The sequence below is a fragment of the Gekko japonicus genome, unplaced genomic scaffold (genome assembly GCF_001447785.1).
Source record: "Gekko japonicus isolate JY-2015 unplaced genomic scaffold, Gekko_japonicus_V1.1 scaffold135, whole genome shotgun sequence".
NCBI lineage: Eukaryota > Metazoa > Chordata > Lepidosauria > Squamata > Gekkonidae > Gekko > Gekko japonicus.
The window spans coordinates 2,578,088-2,593,229 of record NW_015175359.1 but is presented as its reverse complement, the minus strand read 5'-3'; the positions used below and the strand labels follow the sequence as shown (position 1 = coordinate 2,593,229).

General features: G+C 45.2%; 1 protein-coding gene across 5 annotated transcripts in view; it reads left to right on the top strand.

The window, feature by feature from the left end:
- Positions 1 to 15,142, top strand: part of NF2 (neurofibromin 2 (merlin)) — a 99,448-nt gene that overhangs the window by 33,457 nt on the left and 50,849 nt on the right. For all 5 annotated transcript variants that reach the window (XM_015425307.1, XM_015425306.1, XM_015425310.1 and 2 more), the window contains exons 6-11: positions 1,062 to 1,144; positions 3,595 to 3,670; positions 4,065 to 4,199; positions 5,935 to 6,009; positions 8,279 to 8,392; positions 13,730 to 13,852. In XM_015425307.1, coding sequence (XP_015280793.1) covers positions 1,062 to 1,144; positions 3,595 to 3,670; positions 4,065 to 4,199; positions 5,935 to 6,009; positions 8,279 to 8,392; positions 13,730 to 13,852 — 606 coding nt within the window. The remainder of the gene's footprint in view (positions 1 to 1,061; positions 1,145 to 3,594; positions 3,671 to 4,064; positions 4,200 to 5,934; positions 6,010 to 8,278; positions 8,393 to 13,729; positions 13,853 to 15,142) is intronic.

Sequence of the window (15,142 nt, the reverse complement as noted above, 5' to 3'; positions counted from 1 at the left end):
TGAGAGAGTTCTGGGAGAACTGTAACAATCTTTCCGCTTAACTCATTTTGTAGCATATTTTAATTGCTTATGAATATGTATTTAAAGAACACAAGGTCTTGTCTGTCTGGACAGAGTGTAGCTATCTGTAATTTGATTACATAACATTACATTGTTTTTGTGATGCAATCAGTGAATATGTTTGTTGGGGAAACTATGTAAAAACGCTGTATGCCAATGTCCACACAAGCGTCTTACTATTTTTGTTATCTTCCCGTATGTTCCCCCAAGAGCGCTGCGATCGGGGAGCCTCGGCCTCCTCGAGGTCCCAGGCCCCCGGGACATTAAGCTTGCCCTAACCAAGGCCAGGGCATTTTTGGTAGCGGCTCCTACCTGGTGGAATGAGCTCCCGGCGGAGATCCGGGCCCTGTGGGACCTTGTACAGTTCCGCAGGGCCTGCAAGGCGGAGCTCTTCCGCCAGGCCTCTGAGTAGGAGCCGCCGTCGCCGCCACTATATCACCACCGTGGCTTGATTTACCATCTACCCTGGTTCCGGGCGGGGGTAGACGTCGCCCAGAAGAGGAACATCACTCTGGCGCTCCCGCTTTTACATCATCGGCCGCCAGTGGGGGATATCGACCATCTTGAAATTTTACAATGAACTGTGGAGCACCATTTTAGCCTGTATTTATTGATGTTTTAATGTATTTTATGTTTTATTTCCGGCACTGCCGCTTGTTTGCCGCCCTGGGCCGCTTGGGTAGGGCGGGATATAAATCCCAAAATAAATAAATAAATCTGCCTTCGGAAGATGTGCAGCTGTGGCTGAAAGACTTTGCAACTTCTGAAAGGCAACTTGGTCTGCCATCCTGCATATGCTCACCGAAAAATAAGCTCAGTGAATGCAGTGGGACTTCCTTCTGAGAAAACATACATAGGATTGGGCTGTTAGTCTCCTGCTTGTGGTGGGGTTGGAACCTTTTTCAAACTCTGCCCATTGAGTAAACCATTGCCCATTGAGGCAAAACCAATAGTTAGACCAAACTGAGCTAAGCTAAGCTTCCATTGTGTCCCATTCCCAGGTTATAAACCTGTACCAGATGACCCCAGAAATGTGGGAGGAACGAATAACATCCTGGTATGGCCAACATCGAGGCAGAGCCAGGTGAGTCTCCAAGGAACACAGCCCTTTGGGAGGGGATTAATGCATCTCCGTAGAGTGGCTTTAAATGACTTGTAGAACTCACTTTAAATTATTTGTAGACATGATTTCATGTGGCTGCCTGCAGTAACTTCAAGCAACTGACTCGTGGGCACCTAGTCAGCTTTGTGGCTGAGTGTAGATTTGAACTAGAGCCTCCCCAGTTTTCATCCAGCACTCAAGAGCCAGTTTGGTGTAGTGGTTGAGTGCGCGGACTCTAATCTGGGAGAACCAGGTTTGATTCCCCACTCCTCCACTTGCACCTGGCTGGATGACCTTGGGCAAGCCATAGTTCTTATAAGAGATAAGAGCTGTTCCTGAAAAAAGAGCAGTTTCTGTCAGAGCTCTCTCAGCCCCACCTACCTCACAGGGTGTCTGTTGTGAGGAGGGGACAGGAAAGGAGTTTGTAAGCCACGCTGAGACATCTTTGGGTAGTGAAGGGCAGGGTATGAATCCAATCTCCTCCTCCTCCTCCTCCTTCTTGCCACTACATCATCCTGGTTCTTATTATTTCCAGATTGGCTTACAATAGGTTAAAACAATACAAGAAAGACACCTTCAGGAGGAATATAGCTCCTGGTGGTATAGCGGCTAAGAGAGCTGTTTGGGGCACATAATGATCAGGGGAAATGACCCTGAAAGTATGCTGCCAACCTCTGTAGGTTCTAACAATCTCTATCAAGTGGGGCTTCTCACCTATGCCAGATGAGATTGTATGTGGACACTGCAACTGCATATCTGGTGGGGATGATGGTGTGGGTCTTTCCCATCTGACTGTCACCCTTCCAGGAAGGGGTACAATAGTTTTGTAGAAAAGGCCCATATGATCACAGCCGTTTGAGATCATACCTTTGGGAAGGCTGATCCAGCATGTGTGTGTATTTGAAAGTGACATTGTCAATTCAAGTACAGTTATGTCCATTTCAGATATACTGGGACCTCTTCTCACTGGGTTCCCCAAAAGGTAGAAAACTGCTCTCTGTGGAGCCCATTCATGCAATTGTTTTTATAGAGAAATGTCATTTTGAGGTGAGAAACAGCTGAAATACTTTTATGGCTGTTTGTTCTCTTAAAGGTGGTAGGAAAACAAGTAAAATCGACTGTACGATGGAATAGAAAAATAGTCACATGAATCTTTCTACTTTGCTAGAGTGCCCGACTAAGCCTGGCCTCTATAAATATATGGGAAGAGCAAATCTTCTGTCTTCTGAACTCTGCCCAGGGTGTTTGGTGAACACGCGGCACTTCCTCAGCAGTGCTGTCTGACCCTTGACTCTGCAGTTTTGTTCCTGTAGGTGGTTTTGAATTATTGTTTCTAGACTGTTGTAGAGTCTTTCTAGAAGAGCTCTGTAGTTGGCTAAGAAAAAAAATTATTATCAAAATCCTTAGACTCATGCAGCAGGCTTAAAATGACAATCTGTTTGCCATCTTGTTTCTGATATTTTAGTTAGATTTTAATATCGATGCTGCTGCTGAGTACTAGGAGCTTGAAAACAACTGTCCTCAGGATTCTGATAAGTTGTAGATATCCCTCACTTCCCTGTTCCTCGACTGGAGAGTCGATATTGTGTAGTTATTTGCCATATACTTCATTTATATCTTGCAACTCTCCCTGTTGGGGACCCAAAGCAAACTTACATTGTTCTCCGTTCCTTACAACAGCCCTGTTAGGTAGGTCAGGCTGAAAGTCTGTGATGATCCCAAAGTCAACCAGTGAGCCTCCATGGTGGAGTGGGGATTTGAACCTGGGTCTCCCAGTTCCTAGTCTGACACTCTGACCGCTACACCACACTGACCCCCTGGTGTGTAGTGGTTAGAATTTCATGTGGGGATTTGGGAGTCCCAGGTCCAAATCCCCACCTTGCCATGAAAACTCACTGGATGACCTTGGACTGGGCTTTCTCAGCTTAACCTACTTCATAGGGTGGTTATTGTGAGGATAAAATGGAGGAAGGGTGAACAGTATTGTAAGCTGTTTCAGGTCCCCATTGCTGAGGAAAGTGGGGTATAAATATCTAAATAAATAAGTAGGCTTCTAACAATGAGACTAAAAATTTTCTTTGTCTTTGTATCCGCTGCAGAACTTAAACATAAGGTGTTTAGGAGTAGAAGATTACTCTGGATCTCGATAGGGAAAGGTCAACATTTTTGTCATCTCTCTCTTGTTGTGTATCCATTTTAATAGACATTAAAATGCAGAAGACTTGCAGGCTGGAATTTGCTGTAGATTTTTATTGATCTTACTTGTAAACAAATACTGGATGCCCTGAAACAGAGACAGCCCTGGCTATGATCCATGATGTGCTGGTGAAGCCAACCACCCATCTTGCTCCCTCGTGCACAGATCACGAGCTTTCCGATTTTGCTGAACTTTTTTACTGACGTGAACTTTTTGTCCTCTGCCTGTATTGCAGGGACGAAGCTGAAATGGAATATCTGAAGATTGCTCAGGATCTAGAGATGTACGGTGTGAATTACTTTGCCATTAGGGTAAGACCCTAGGTTTGTTAGGTTTGTGAGGTACTCTTGAAGCATGCCCATAAAGAAACTGAGGCAGTTGAGCTGGTCTTCAGCTCTGCAGATTGTTGCCGGGAGAAGCTTCAGTGTTGCAGAGGGAGAGTTTTGTGCAGAATATCTGTAGTGCTGGCACATTTCCTGTTCTAGTTTCACCTGCAACCAGGAAAGGGCCATTGAGAGTTTTCCCAAAGGGATATATGAGTCACTGCCACTGCAGCTCACTCTGCTTTGGGAGGCCTGAAGTCCCCCCCCCCCCGAACAAGGTTGAATAGAGCTATGTGGATTATCTCTATGTATCAGAACTGCTGTGAAGCCCCAAATTGAAATCTTGCATATGTTTGTGTGTTTGTTTTCCTTTTCATTTTAGAATAAGAAAGGAACTGAGCTACTACTGGGAGTTGATGCCTTGGGTCTGCACATATACGACCCAGAAAACAAGTTGACCCCCAAAATCTCCTTTCCATGGAATGAGATCCGGAATGTCTCTTACAGTGATAAGGAGGTAGGCATATTTCACTGCTCTTGCCTGTCCCCCCCCCCCCGAATTAAACAACAGTGGATTCAGGTATCCTTTATCTCTTGCTTGGCCAAACTCAGTCTCGTCAAGGCTCCATTCGATATTTAGAGAAGAGCTCTTAACTTTAAGACATGTAAAGGCTACAGTAGAAGCTCTCAATTTGATTTTTTTTTGTTCTGCAGAGTGTTCGTATATGCATGTATTTTAACAGAGCCTTTTGGTTTGCAGTATTTAAAAATGAAACTAGCCCTGGTGTACTCAGCCCAAGTAAGGGTTATAGCTCAACTTTTTCAGATGCCCGCCCTACTGTGGTTGCATTCTGTCTTTTAACTGCCATTTAAGGGGCAGAGCCTTTGGATCTTATCCATTTAGAAGCACTGCAGAGAATTTCTAAACTTCCTGAGCTCTGCAGCTCTTAAAGAACAGAGGCACAAGCACAGTTTTAAAATGAATGGAGATTTTATATCTTTCTAATGTGCTGTACAAACCACTACAGTTTTCTCACTCTAGGGCTGAGATGTTCAGCTAAATGCTCACCTAGAAGAAATTAGCTATGAGTTTTTTTGTTTTTTTTGTTTTTTTTAAGAAGGTGAGAACGGGGAAAAGGATTGGTCATCTTTAAGCATTATTTAGCAAGGGCAAAAAGCTTAAAATGTTCCACGTCAGTTACTTTTATTGCTCAAGCCATAAGCAATTAGCTCATAATGGTCCCCTTTTAAAGAAATCGTCTCTGAGAAATAATCTTCTTACACCACTTAAAAAAAAAATTCTTTGGAGGCTTTTCTCCTGCCTGTGTGCAGGTTTTCTCAGTGTGAGTTTCCTGACTGCATTCCTCCAGGAATTGAAGGCCTGAAACCTCATCCGCTAGGCTTTGAATGTAATAGACAGTAATAGACCTGCCCCTTGAGGGAAGTATCTGTCATCTTTTATCCTGTCAATAATGCTTGTAATGATATGGCCACCAGTAAGATCTGACATGATAGTAAACAGGCTTAATAGTGGCGCAGGACAGCTATGCTGACACATCAGAGGTGTTTAATCTACTGTGGCAATGATCAGCTTTTTGCCTGGAACTGGGGAAGCCCTCCCGTGCCCCACTGCCGGCAGCAAGGTCAGGAATCTTTGCAGGAGCTGAATCCGAGGCAGGGAGTCACACTCCTTGCTAGAAGGCTGCCACAGCTCACTTGAGAAACCCAACCAAATTTCTTTTGCTAAAAACGAACTGTGCCAGCCCTGTCCTCTGTCATTGATGAATAAAGCTTATACTCAGTGATGTCTTTGGGCAACAAGTTACCATTTGTAACTGTCTCTGTGTATTCCTGGGGGAGGGGAAGATGGAGGCATGAAGGTGCTGGTTGGGATCCGTCAGAATCGCTGCAACTGCAGTGGCTGCCCTTTTCCTTCCAGGCGTTTGCTCCTGCCCTCCTGTAATGATCTTCCTCTTGTGCTTACTGGCCCCACAGATCGGCTTTAATGTGAGATCTAGTTTGTGAGCTGTGAAAGTATTTGAAGCGCCTCTGAGGCACAGAGCTTTCCCATCCCAAGGGACCAGTTGTCCCTTGATTGATTCTGCTTTGGCATCTGGCAAGGAAACGAGCCTTCAGCCTGTTCCTCTAACTCTCTGCCAACCTGGTTTAAAGTTCATGCTGCACTGCCTTCCTTTTATTTCCCCCTCCCCTCCCCTTTTCAAGTTAACGAGTCTGACCAATTTTGCTTACAGTTTACGATCAAGCCATTGGATAAAAAAATCGATGTGTTCAAATTCAACTCCTCAAAGCTGCGTGTGAATAAGCTGGTAAGTACATACTAAGACACAGCTGCTGCACAATGGCAGCAGTCGTGGCCACAAGCAGCAACTCCTTGGGACCATTCCAGATCAGAACCTCCCTCCCTCCCCTGTGCCACAGCCCCGATCCAGATTGGATCCTCACACGGCTTATTTTTAGAGAGGGAAAAGTGCTGGGAGGTGTGTTCACAGCATTCCCAGCATCCCCTTTGCTTGTGTTCTAACCACATGTAGTTGCATTTGCTCATATTTGCCATCTTTGGCTCTTCCGTTCCTCTCTGAGCCCTGACAGGGTTTTATCCTCACTTTCCCCCTCTGTTTCATATGCTGTTTTCCTCCTCTTTTCTAAACTTGAACTGCAAGCTCCTCTGGCTGAGGTACCTGTTTTTTTGTTTGTCATTTTCTAAAGTGCCCTAAAGTGGGACACCGTTGTTCTATAAAAATAATTATGCTAATAATCTCCTGGGGCCATACTGTAAATTGGCCATAAAAACGCTAGCTGTTGCCTCATCTGAAACCCACCTCTCAACCACGGTTGCATGCCTCCCTTGAAAGGGGTATTTCCCTGAGGGATTGGAAGGTGGACAGGACAGCAGTTCTCTAGATGTTTATGAGGAACTTCTTGTCTTGCATGAAGGGCCTGCTTGACAGGGAGCAAGGCACAGCTGAAGCAGCAGAGTGGGTTTGTTTGTTTGACTGGTTGGCAGGTCCCACTCAGAAATCAGTCTCTTGGAGCATTGAGGGAACGACGTGTGCTCTCTGGTAAACTATCTACTCCAGGGCCCCCTATTTTTCTTTCTTTGAACTCTGGCTATGCTGGCTTAGAGCCTAATAGTCAGAGCTCTGGTCTAGTGAGCCATATTGTCTTGAGGTTTCCAGAGCTGTCCCACTTAACATTTTCTTATCGGAAAACACTAGTTTGTCTGCCGATCCACAAACCTTGAATCCTAAAGGCAATAGCCTAAGTGCTTGGAGAGCGTGTAGTTGGAGAGCAGTCCTGCACCACAGCTGTAACTGTTCATAGTGTCCATTAATCCCAGGGTAACTGAATCTGTTTTACCTATTAAAGGACACCTGACCAAGAAACGAGGAATGGATTTTCTAACATATGGTATAATTTTTATATATCATATTAGAGAATCCAGCTTGGGACCCTCAGTTCGGCACTGTAGGGTTTCTTATGATCCTTGTATAGAGAATTTCATATCTGTGGACTACCCCCTCCTTGGAGTCCTCATTTAGCATACAGTGGGGGACCTTTCGAAGGCTTTGGGTGTATTTCTCTCACAATTGCAGGGTCATAGGTGCTGACCTATGGATGACTTCTCCCTCCAGTTTCCCTCCCAATCTCTTTGGCCTTCATAGACACTAAGGAGGTGAGGACTGTGTTGTACTAGAGAATACTAAATGGAAAAAGTGACAGCACTCAGTGGAAGGTTATTGTAGTAGAAACGTAAGGAATAACCAGAGAACAGACAACCCTCAGAATGGAGGTGGGGAATCCATTTATCTATCTGGAAAACCCTGCAAGAAATTAGGTCATAAATTCTCTGAAGGCACCTGAATAAAACCCTAGCTAATTTTGATGCCTGGTTATGCCCTCCCTCTTATTTGTTATCTTTTTATTTTGCCAAATGCATCTGTGATGATGGTAGTTTTGAATGGAAGGCTGTTAAAGGGCTGGGTTGTTGTTTTTTGCTGTTTCTGGTCAACATCACAACTCCTGTCTATCACAGGATGTTTTGATTTGCAAAGGAAATTATACAGAAACCAGCAACTTTTCTTCTGTGAGATGAAACCAGCTGAATCTGCATATGTGCTGGGGGGTGGGTGGGAGGGGTGGCCAGAGATTAAAGAGTTGAGCAGACACTTGCCCCAGCTGTTCTGGGTTTGTTTTTTTTTAAAGTCAGGGTGAAAATACACATGAGTGAGTGCAAACACTGTGAGAACAGCAGGAACAAGCCATTATGCAGTCTCAGTGGGAATGTAAAACTGGTGTACACATTACAGTTGCCATGCAGTTGCTGCCTGAAACCAACTCCCCATCAGTTATTCCGTATGGCAGCCGCAACATGTAGAATAGCCACCCACAAGGATTGCCCTAGTTGTGCAGAGGGCACTCATGAGATGGCTGGGTGTTCTGCTGAGAACTGGATGGGATTTCTTCTTGTGGAGAGTTACCAATGCAGTTCAGTGATGCAAGTGGAACAAAGGTGGTATTGAGATGCTGGGCAGTGTTAACGAGTATACCGTTTTATCTCCTTGCTGGGTGGAACAGATCCTTCAGCTGTGCATTGGGAACCATGACCTGTTCATGAGGAGGCGGAAAGCAGACTCCCTTGAAGTCCAGCAGATGAAGGCACAAGCCAGGGAGGAGAAGGCCAGGAAACAGGTAAGAGAGCTTTTGAAGGTGTTGTCCCAGGGTAAGGGAAGACCCCAGGAGGGATCTGCTGCCAAGTACATGTTACAATTAATGTCTGAAGTTTTGGGTAATGTTGACATTGACCCTCTCAGTTAAATTTTCTGAATGTGCATAAACTCAGAAATACACAGGTAAGTGTTGCTAGTTGCCTAAATGTGATTGTTAGCATTCACTTATGTATGGTCATGGAAAAATATGTATTTACTGTTGGGGATTCATTAGGAATTGTGGTTTGTGGGGGAGTGACATGGAAACCACACCCTACTTCTCAAAAACTCCCCCTCCTGAATGTTTTGAGGGGTTTAAGGAAGCCAATCCCCCCCCCCCATCCTTTCAATGCTCTTTAATAGTCTTTCGCTATTCTGTGCCTCCTGGAACATAATCAGTCCGCATCAGACTGGATTTTTGGGTTTTTCTCCTGTTTTGGTTAATATGCAAGGTCATATTTTCCTGCATTCTTGGGTAGTCTCCCGGCTGTGTGTCTCCCAACTGTGTGGAAACTTCTGTCTTGTTTGTGGGTGGTCCCATTGTGTGGCTTTCATTATCCACACAGGGATCAGTCAGTTTGCTGTTAAGATGTAGCAGGTTTTCAGACATAAAGAAAATCCATTTGGGATTGTCGGTGTTCATGTGTGAAAGTCAGAGCTGACCAAATTTTGAACATTCACTCTAAGAGCCATGTGAATTATTCAGAACTGCTGTTCCACAGCATGATAGATCAAGTACAGATTTTCATTGCCTTCCCCCAAAACAGGAGTGATATTTGGCTATGTCTTGGCACCAACCAGCATCTGTTTAGGCCTGGATCCTTTTGAGAGTTAGAACGTAGCTTGTGTTTTTTCCACCACCACCACCACCTCCACAATTATTGCATAGGTGATAATCGTTCTCCTGGATTGGTTTTGTACTTGACAAATTGCATTTCATCCACTTACTGTAAGATCTTTAGATTTAACAGTGGCAAATTGCAGTGTTTGTGATGCCTCACTTCAGATACGCATTACCATCTGTTTTGTGTCTTTCCTCCCCACATGTAAAAATAAAATGGGTACAGGTGCCAAGTGGATACTTAAACTTTAAACAAAGAACTGTCATAAATGCACACGTCAAGTATTATTGCGCTATCTCAGTGCTCAAGAAAGATGCTTTCTTCCATTGTGATTTGTGTTTTTCTAAGCCTCTTCAAACAGGTGCACAGGTTTTAAGATGGCTTTCACATTTGAAACAGAGTTGTGTCTAATACACACAAACCAAATTTCATTTTGCTGTTGCAGTGTTCAAGGGCAGTATTGTGTAGCTAGCAACCACACAAGCAAAGAGATGCCTAACATGTATATTAAAGCAAAGGCCTAACTTTCTTTGGGCCCTTGAAAATCCTTTCTGGTAGTTGGTTTTACCTACAAAATGTTTTATTTATTTTTAAATTTTATTTATAATTCGATTTATATCCCGCCTTCCCCTAAGGCTCAGGCTAACAGTTGGGGCAAAAGCCATATTTAAAACAATTAAAAACAGAATAAAAACATAACAATAATACAACAAAGTGCTGGTGCTCTGATGTTCCCAGTTCCAAGATGGGTTCCGATAGGGTGGATCCGGACCAACGACGTAAGTTCCAAAAACGGCAGATAACCAGTCTTCTTCCCAGAGCCCTCTTGCACCCTTATGGTATCTCTGCCAATTTTCAGCGGCGGTGCATTGGTGGAACAGTAGCGGCGGCGGCCTCTACTCGAAAGCCTGGCGGAAGAGCTCCGTCTTGCAGGCCCTGCGGAACTGCACAAGATCTCGCAGGGCCTGGTCCGGGAGCTCATTCCACCAGGTAGGAGCCACCACCGAAAAGGCCCTGGCCCTATTCTCGGCTAATTTGACATCCCTGAGGCCTGGGGTAGTCAAAAGATATTGGCCCCCTGACCGTAGTGCCCTTGGGGGAACATATGGGGCTCTTTGAGAGGTTTCCATATTGAAGGTCCTTACTAGTCAGGGAACACCTCTTCTTTCCTTTCTTGACTTATGTCTTCGAAGAATGCAAATGGAGAGAGTATGTAGGTATAAAGTGCATGTGTGCCCATTCCCTGTCTTTAAATATATGTGTGCCTCCAGTATATGGACTTTGGCATTAGCAAGTCCACTGTGTCTTGGGGAGTTTGGTTGCAGTTAAGACTCGCCTGGGAGGGAGAACTGTGCGCTTGCATGTCCTAATTAGATGGTGATGGAATGCATGCCGACATTCCGTTGCATGCTGCCTGCATGCTAATTTGGGGGCTGGCCTCCTTTATTCTCTGTAGGTCAGCCCAGCCAGCAGACACAGCACATCGCAGGCAGCAGCGTGGAGCCAATGAGCACATATCAGCAAATTGGATTGTATGAATCATTGTTTTCTACTTGTAGACCTTTTCTACTTGCTGAAACCCACACAGCTAATCTGTATGGCGCTGTTCAGAATATAGATTGCCACTTCTTGGTAATCTGCTATATAGCAGCACTAGCTCAGTCTGTTACCGTGCCAGGAGATGCGAAGCTCATCGGAGCACTAGGTTAAAGGGCCGTGCTTAGATTTGCCTGTATCAGAGATGTTACTCTGGACTTACAGTTCAGTTCCTGGGGAAGCCAGTGCAGTGATGGTCTCTCTGGGTTTGCTGAGGAGAAGGTTTGCGTCTAGTTCGACTTGAGCTGCACAAACCAGATCTGTCTGAAGGGAATGTAAGGGCAGCATGTTGAGCAGTGTGTGCGTGTGGAGGGAAATGCTTGTCTCAGTCTTGTCACTAGGTCAGTCAAGGCATTATTTTGACTAGCCGAAAGGATTTTTTTCCTACCCTTTGGGGCATGTCAGCTTTAGATGGGGGGGGGGCGGTCAGTGAGGAATGAATAATTGCTTTGAACTTGGCAGATGCTTTTAGGGAGAGGGAGGCCTGTCTGAGTAGTGACAACCAGAATCAAAGCCTTGTGAAACAAATTCAAGGGCAATAGGAATATCAGAAGGATGCTTGTTGCCTCCCCCATAATGTTTAGCATGTCTCAGATGTCAACAGCTGCTGCAGGTAAGGAATGGCTACAGTACATACCCAATAAGACTCTTCACCATTCCTCCTTAGTGTCTCCTCCTCTTGTGAACTTGTCTTCTCCTGGTGTTGGTCCACTGTACGAGTCCAGAATGTGTTGTCCTGCAGTTCTCAACTCTGATGTGCAAAAAAGAAGATTCCAGCCCTTATGCCTGAGAGAAACTTGAGAATGTATGGGAACTGGCCAAAGAGCTACTTATGTCCAAAGGTTTAGGCATGCCCAATAGGTTCTTTACCTTCTTCATGCTCACTCTCCCTGCCATACTGTATTACAAACTGCTTTGTAAAGTCCCCTCATCTTCAAGAGAGGCTGTCTGTCTGGTGTGTGGTAAGTGCTGCCTGTGAAGCACAAGCCCAAAGCCCCCTTGGGCATGTGGAACTAGTTGCACAGTTCTTTGGACAGTAAACTGCTGCTCTGAACAGTTGAACTACATAAGAACGTAAGAGAAGCCAATGCTGGATCAGGCGAATGGCCCATCCAGTCCAACACTCTGTCACACAGTGGCCAAAAATACCAGGTGCCATCAGGAGGTCCAGCAGTGAGGCCAGGACACTAGAAGCCCTCCCACTGTTGCCCCCCTCCCCAAGCACGAAGTACAAGTACATGCTACTTCAGTGATCCACAATCACTTCCCAAAGTATATTTTTAATGTTAAAAAACACCCAGGGTAGAATATTTATATTTTATATTGGCCTGTGGCATGGGTGAGGGGGAGTTACACTCTTTCACTCTACCATTTTCCTCATAGAAATTTGCCCCTCCCTGCAGTTAGACCTGGTAGGGGGGAAACACAAGCATCCCCTTTGTGCCTGTCTTTTTTCAGTACCTTAGGTAATAGTAGCTCCTGTGTATAGGAGGGGATGATTTCTACTGAGGAAATCATTTGGATGAAGATTGTTATTCCCCCTCCCAGGCTGCTATTTACCATTTAAAAAAAAATACATTGGGTGATCTGGTCACAGATCTCTCACATAGCGTGTAGTTCTGCCCTTAGGCAGCTGCTTGTTGCCCTTCTGAATTCCACATATAATATGCTGAGTTAGCTAATGTCTGTTATGCATTGTAGTAAAAACCCATTTCTCTGCAGAGACAGCTAGCAGAGGTTGAATGTCTATTGTCTGTGGAGAGAAAAATTGCCAGAACTCTTGTAAAGATAACATAAGAGCTTGTTGTTGTTGTTCAGTCGCACAGTCGAGTCCAACTCTTCGCGACCCCATGGACCAGATCACGCCAGGCCTTCCTGTCTTCCGTCATCCTCTTACAGAGCTTACCCATCTGTTAAGATCTACTGCAGAGGCCCTGCTTAGTACTGACTTGGGTTGTCATTCGGGATGGGGCCTTCTCTGTAGTTGTTCCTGATCTTTGTTCCTGATCTTTGTCTTTTTTTTTTGGGTGGGTATTTGTGTGTGCGTGTGCGCACATGTACCTGGAAGTCAAGATTGACTTCTGGCAACCCCTAGTAGGGCTTTGACATTTCAGAGAGGTGGCTTCCTATTGCCTGCCTTTGTGTCCCAGCCCTGGTATTCCTTGGAGGTCTCCTATCCAAGTACTTGCCAGGGTCGGTCCTGCTTAGCTTCTGAGATCTGACAAGAAAGGGCTTGCCTGGGCTGTCCAAGTCAGGGCGTTGTTCCTGATCTTTGGAGCTCCTTGTGGCCTTTCTTGTTTATTCAGGATTTCAGTCAGTTTTCCTGTTTTTCTTCTGACTTGCATTACCTGTTGACTATTTGCTCTGGCAGTCTTAAGGAATATTATTTGTTTTCACCGGCTGTTTTCTAACTAAGAGATTGTTGCTAAGCTTATTCATTCTGTTTTTACTGTTTATAACTTTGGAACTTTTTTGTTTTTTTAATTCTTGGAATCTGCCTCAAGTGTTGTCAGCAGAAAGCAGTAGAATAGAGTTGAAATGTGAGGTCAGTTGAGTGCATATTCAGAAATATAAGGGTTCCCAAGATTTGGGGTTCCCCTGACATCTTCATAGTGAACTATCCCTAGGCTGCTACTGGCAGCCATCACCTTCCTTTTATAGTAAAGAGTAGGGTGATTACTCCTCTTTTCGCAAAAATACACAAGTCCTTGTTAATCTGCTTCATGGGAGCAGTATCGATTGTGCCACATAAACATATGAATGTTCTTGCATCCATAGCTCTAGAAATTGGATTTATTTATATGCAGAAAGCAGAAATCTGGGCACATCAGTTGCTCTTAATCGCTGTGACTTCTCTTCTTAATTGTTCTCTCTTCCCCTAGATGGAGCGCCAGCGTTTAGCCCGAGAGAAACAGATGAGAGAAGAGGCTGAGCGAACACGGGATGAGTTGGAGAGGAGGCTGTTGCAATTAAAAGAGGAGGCAACAATGGCTAATGAAGCCCTGGTAAGTCCCTTCGGGGATCGATGTTGCAGGCCTCTTCTGTGCCGTAGTCGCTGACACATCAAGTACGTGTTGTTGTAGGGGGTGTTCAGATGACCGGCTTTCACACTTTGTAGGGGTATCTGCATAGAATGTCATCATGGGAAGGGCTTTCATGTATTTACAGATATAACACCATTTCAATAGTGAGCCCACTGCTGGAAGAACACTCATTGCATATCTGACATGCACGTGTCCTTACTTCAGGGACTGGGCTATGGGGAAATCTGCTTTTCTAATCTATAGCCAGGGGTCATTTCGTAGAAAAAGAGGTGCAGGAGCTCATTAGCACAACTCATTAGCATAACTTATTTGCATATGCCGCACCCCCTGACATCACCGGAAGTGTGTCCGAAGGCAACAGCCACCGCTCAGGCTCCACTGGACTGTTTTGGATTGCTAACTATTGGGGGGGGGGGGAGAACGTGTCCTCGCAGAGGAGGGAGAGCTTGTACCTGAATAAAACTTGGTCTTAAAGGTGCCACTGGACTGATTTGGATTGCGAGCTATGGGGGACACACACACAGATCTGCCCTCACAGAGGAGGGAGAGCTTGTACCTGAATAAACCTTACATAAGAACATAAGAGAAGCCAATGTTGGATCAAGCCATCTAGTCCAACGCTCTGTCACACAGTGGCCAAAAATACCAGGTGCCATCAGGAGGTCCAGCAGTGGGGCCAGGACACTAGAAGCCCTCCCACCATTGCCCCCCTAAGCACCAAGAATACAGAGCATCACTTGCCCTAGACTGAGGGTTCCTATCTGTACCTTGTGGCTAATAGCCACTGATGGACCTCTGCTCCATATGCTTATCTAATTCCCTTTTGAAGCCGTCCATGCTTGTAGCCGCCACCACTTCCTGTGGCAGTGAATTCCATGTGTTAATCACTCTTTGGGTGAAGAAGTACTTCCTTTACTTCCTTTTATCTGTTCTAACCTGACTGCTCAGCAATTTCATGTAGTGCCCACGTGTTCTTGTATTGTGGGAAAGGGAGAAAATGACTTCTTTCTCAACCTGCCCTATCCCATGCATAATCTTATAAACCTCGATCATGACACCCCTCAGCTGTCGTTTCTCCTTTTTTCCTTGGTCTTGAAGGTGCCACTGGACTGTTTTGGATTGTTAGCTATGGGGGGGGGTGTTTCTCACACAGATCTGCCCTCACAGAGGAGGGAGAGCTTGTACTTGAATAAAATTTGTTCTCAAAGGTGCCACTGGACTGTTTTGGATTGCTAGCTGGAGGGGGGGGGG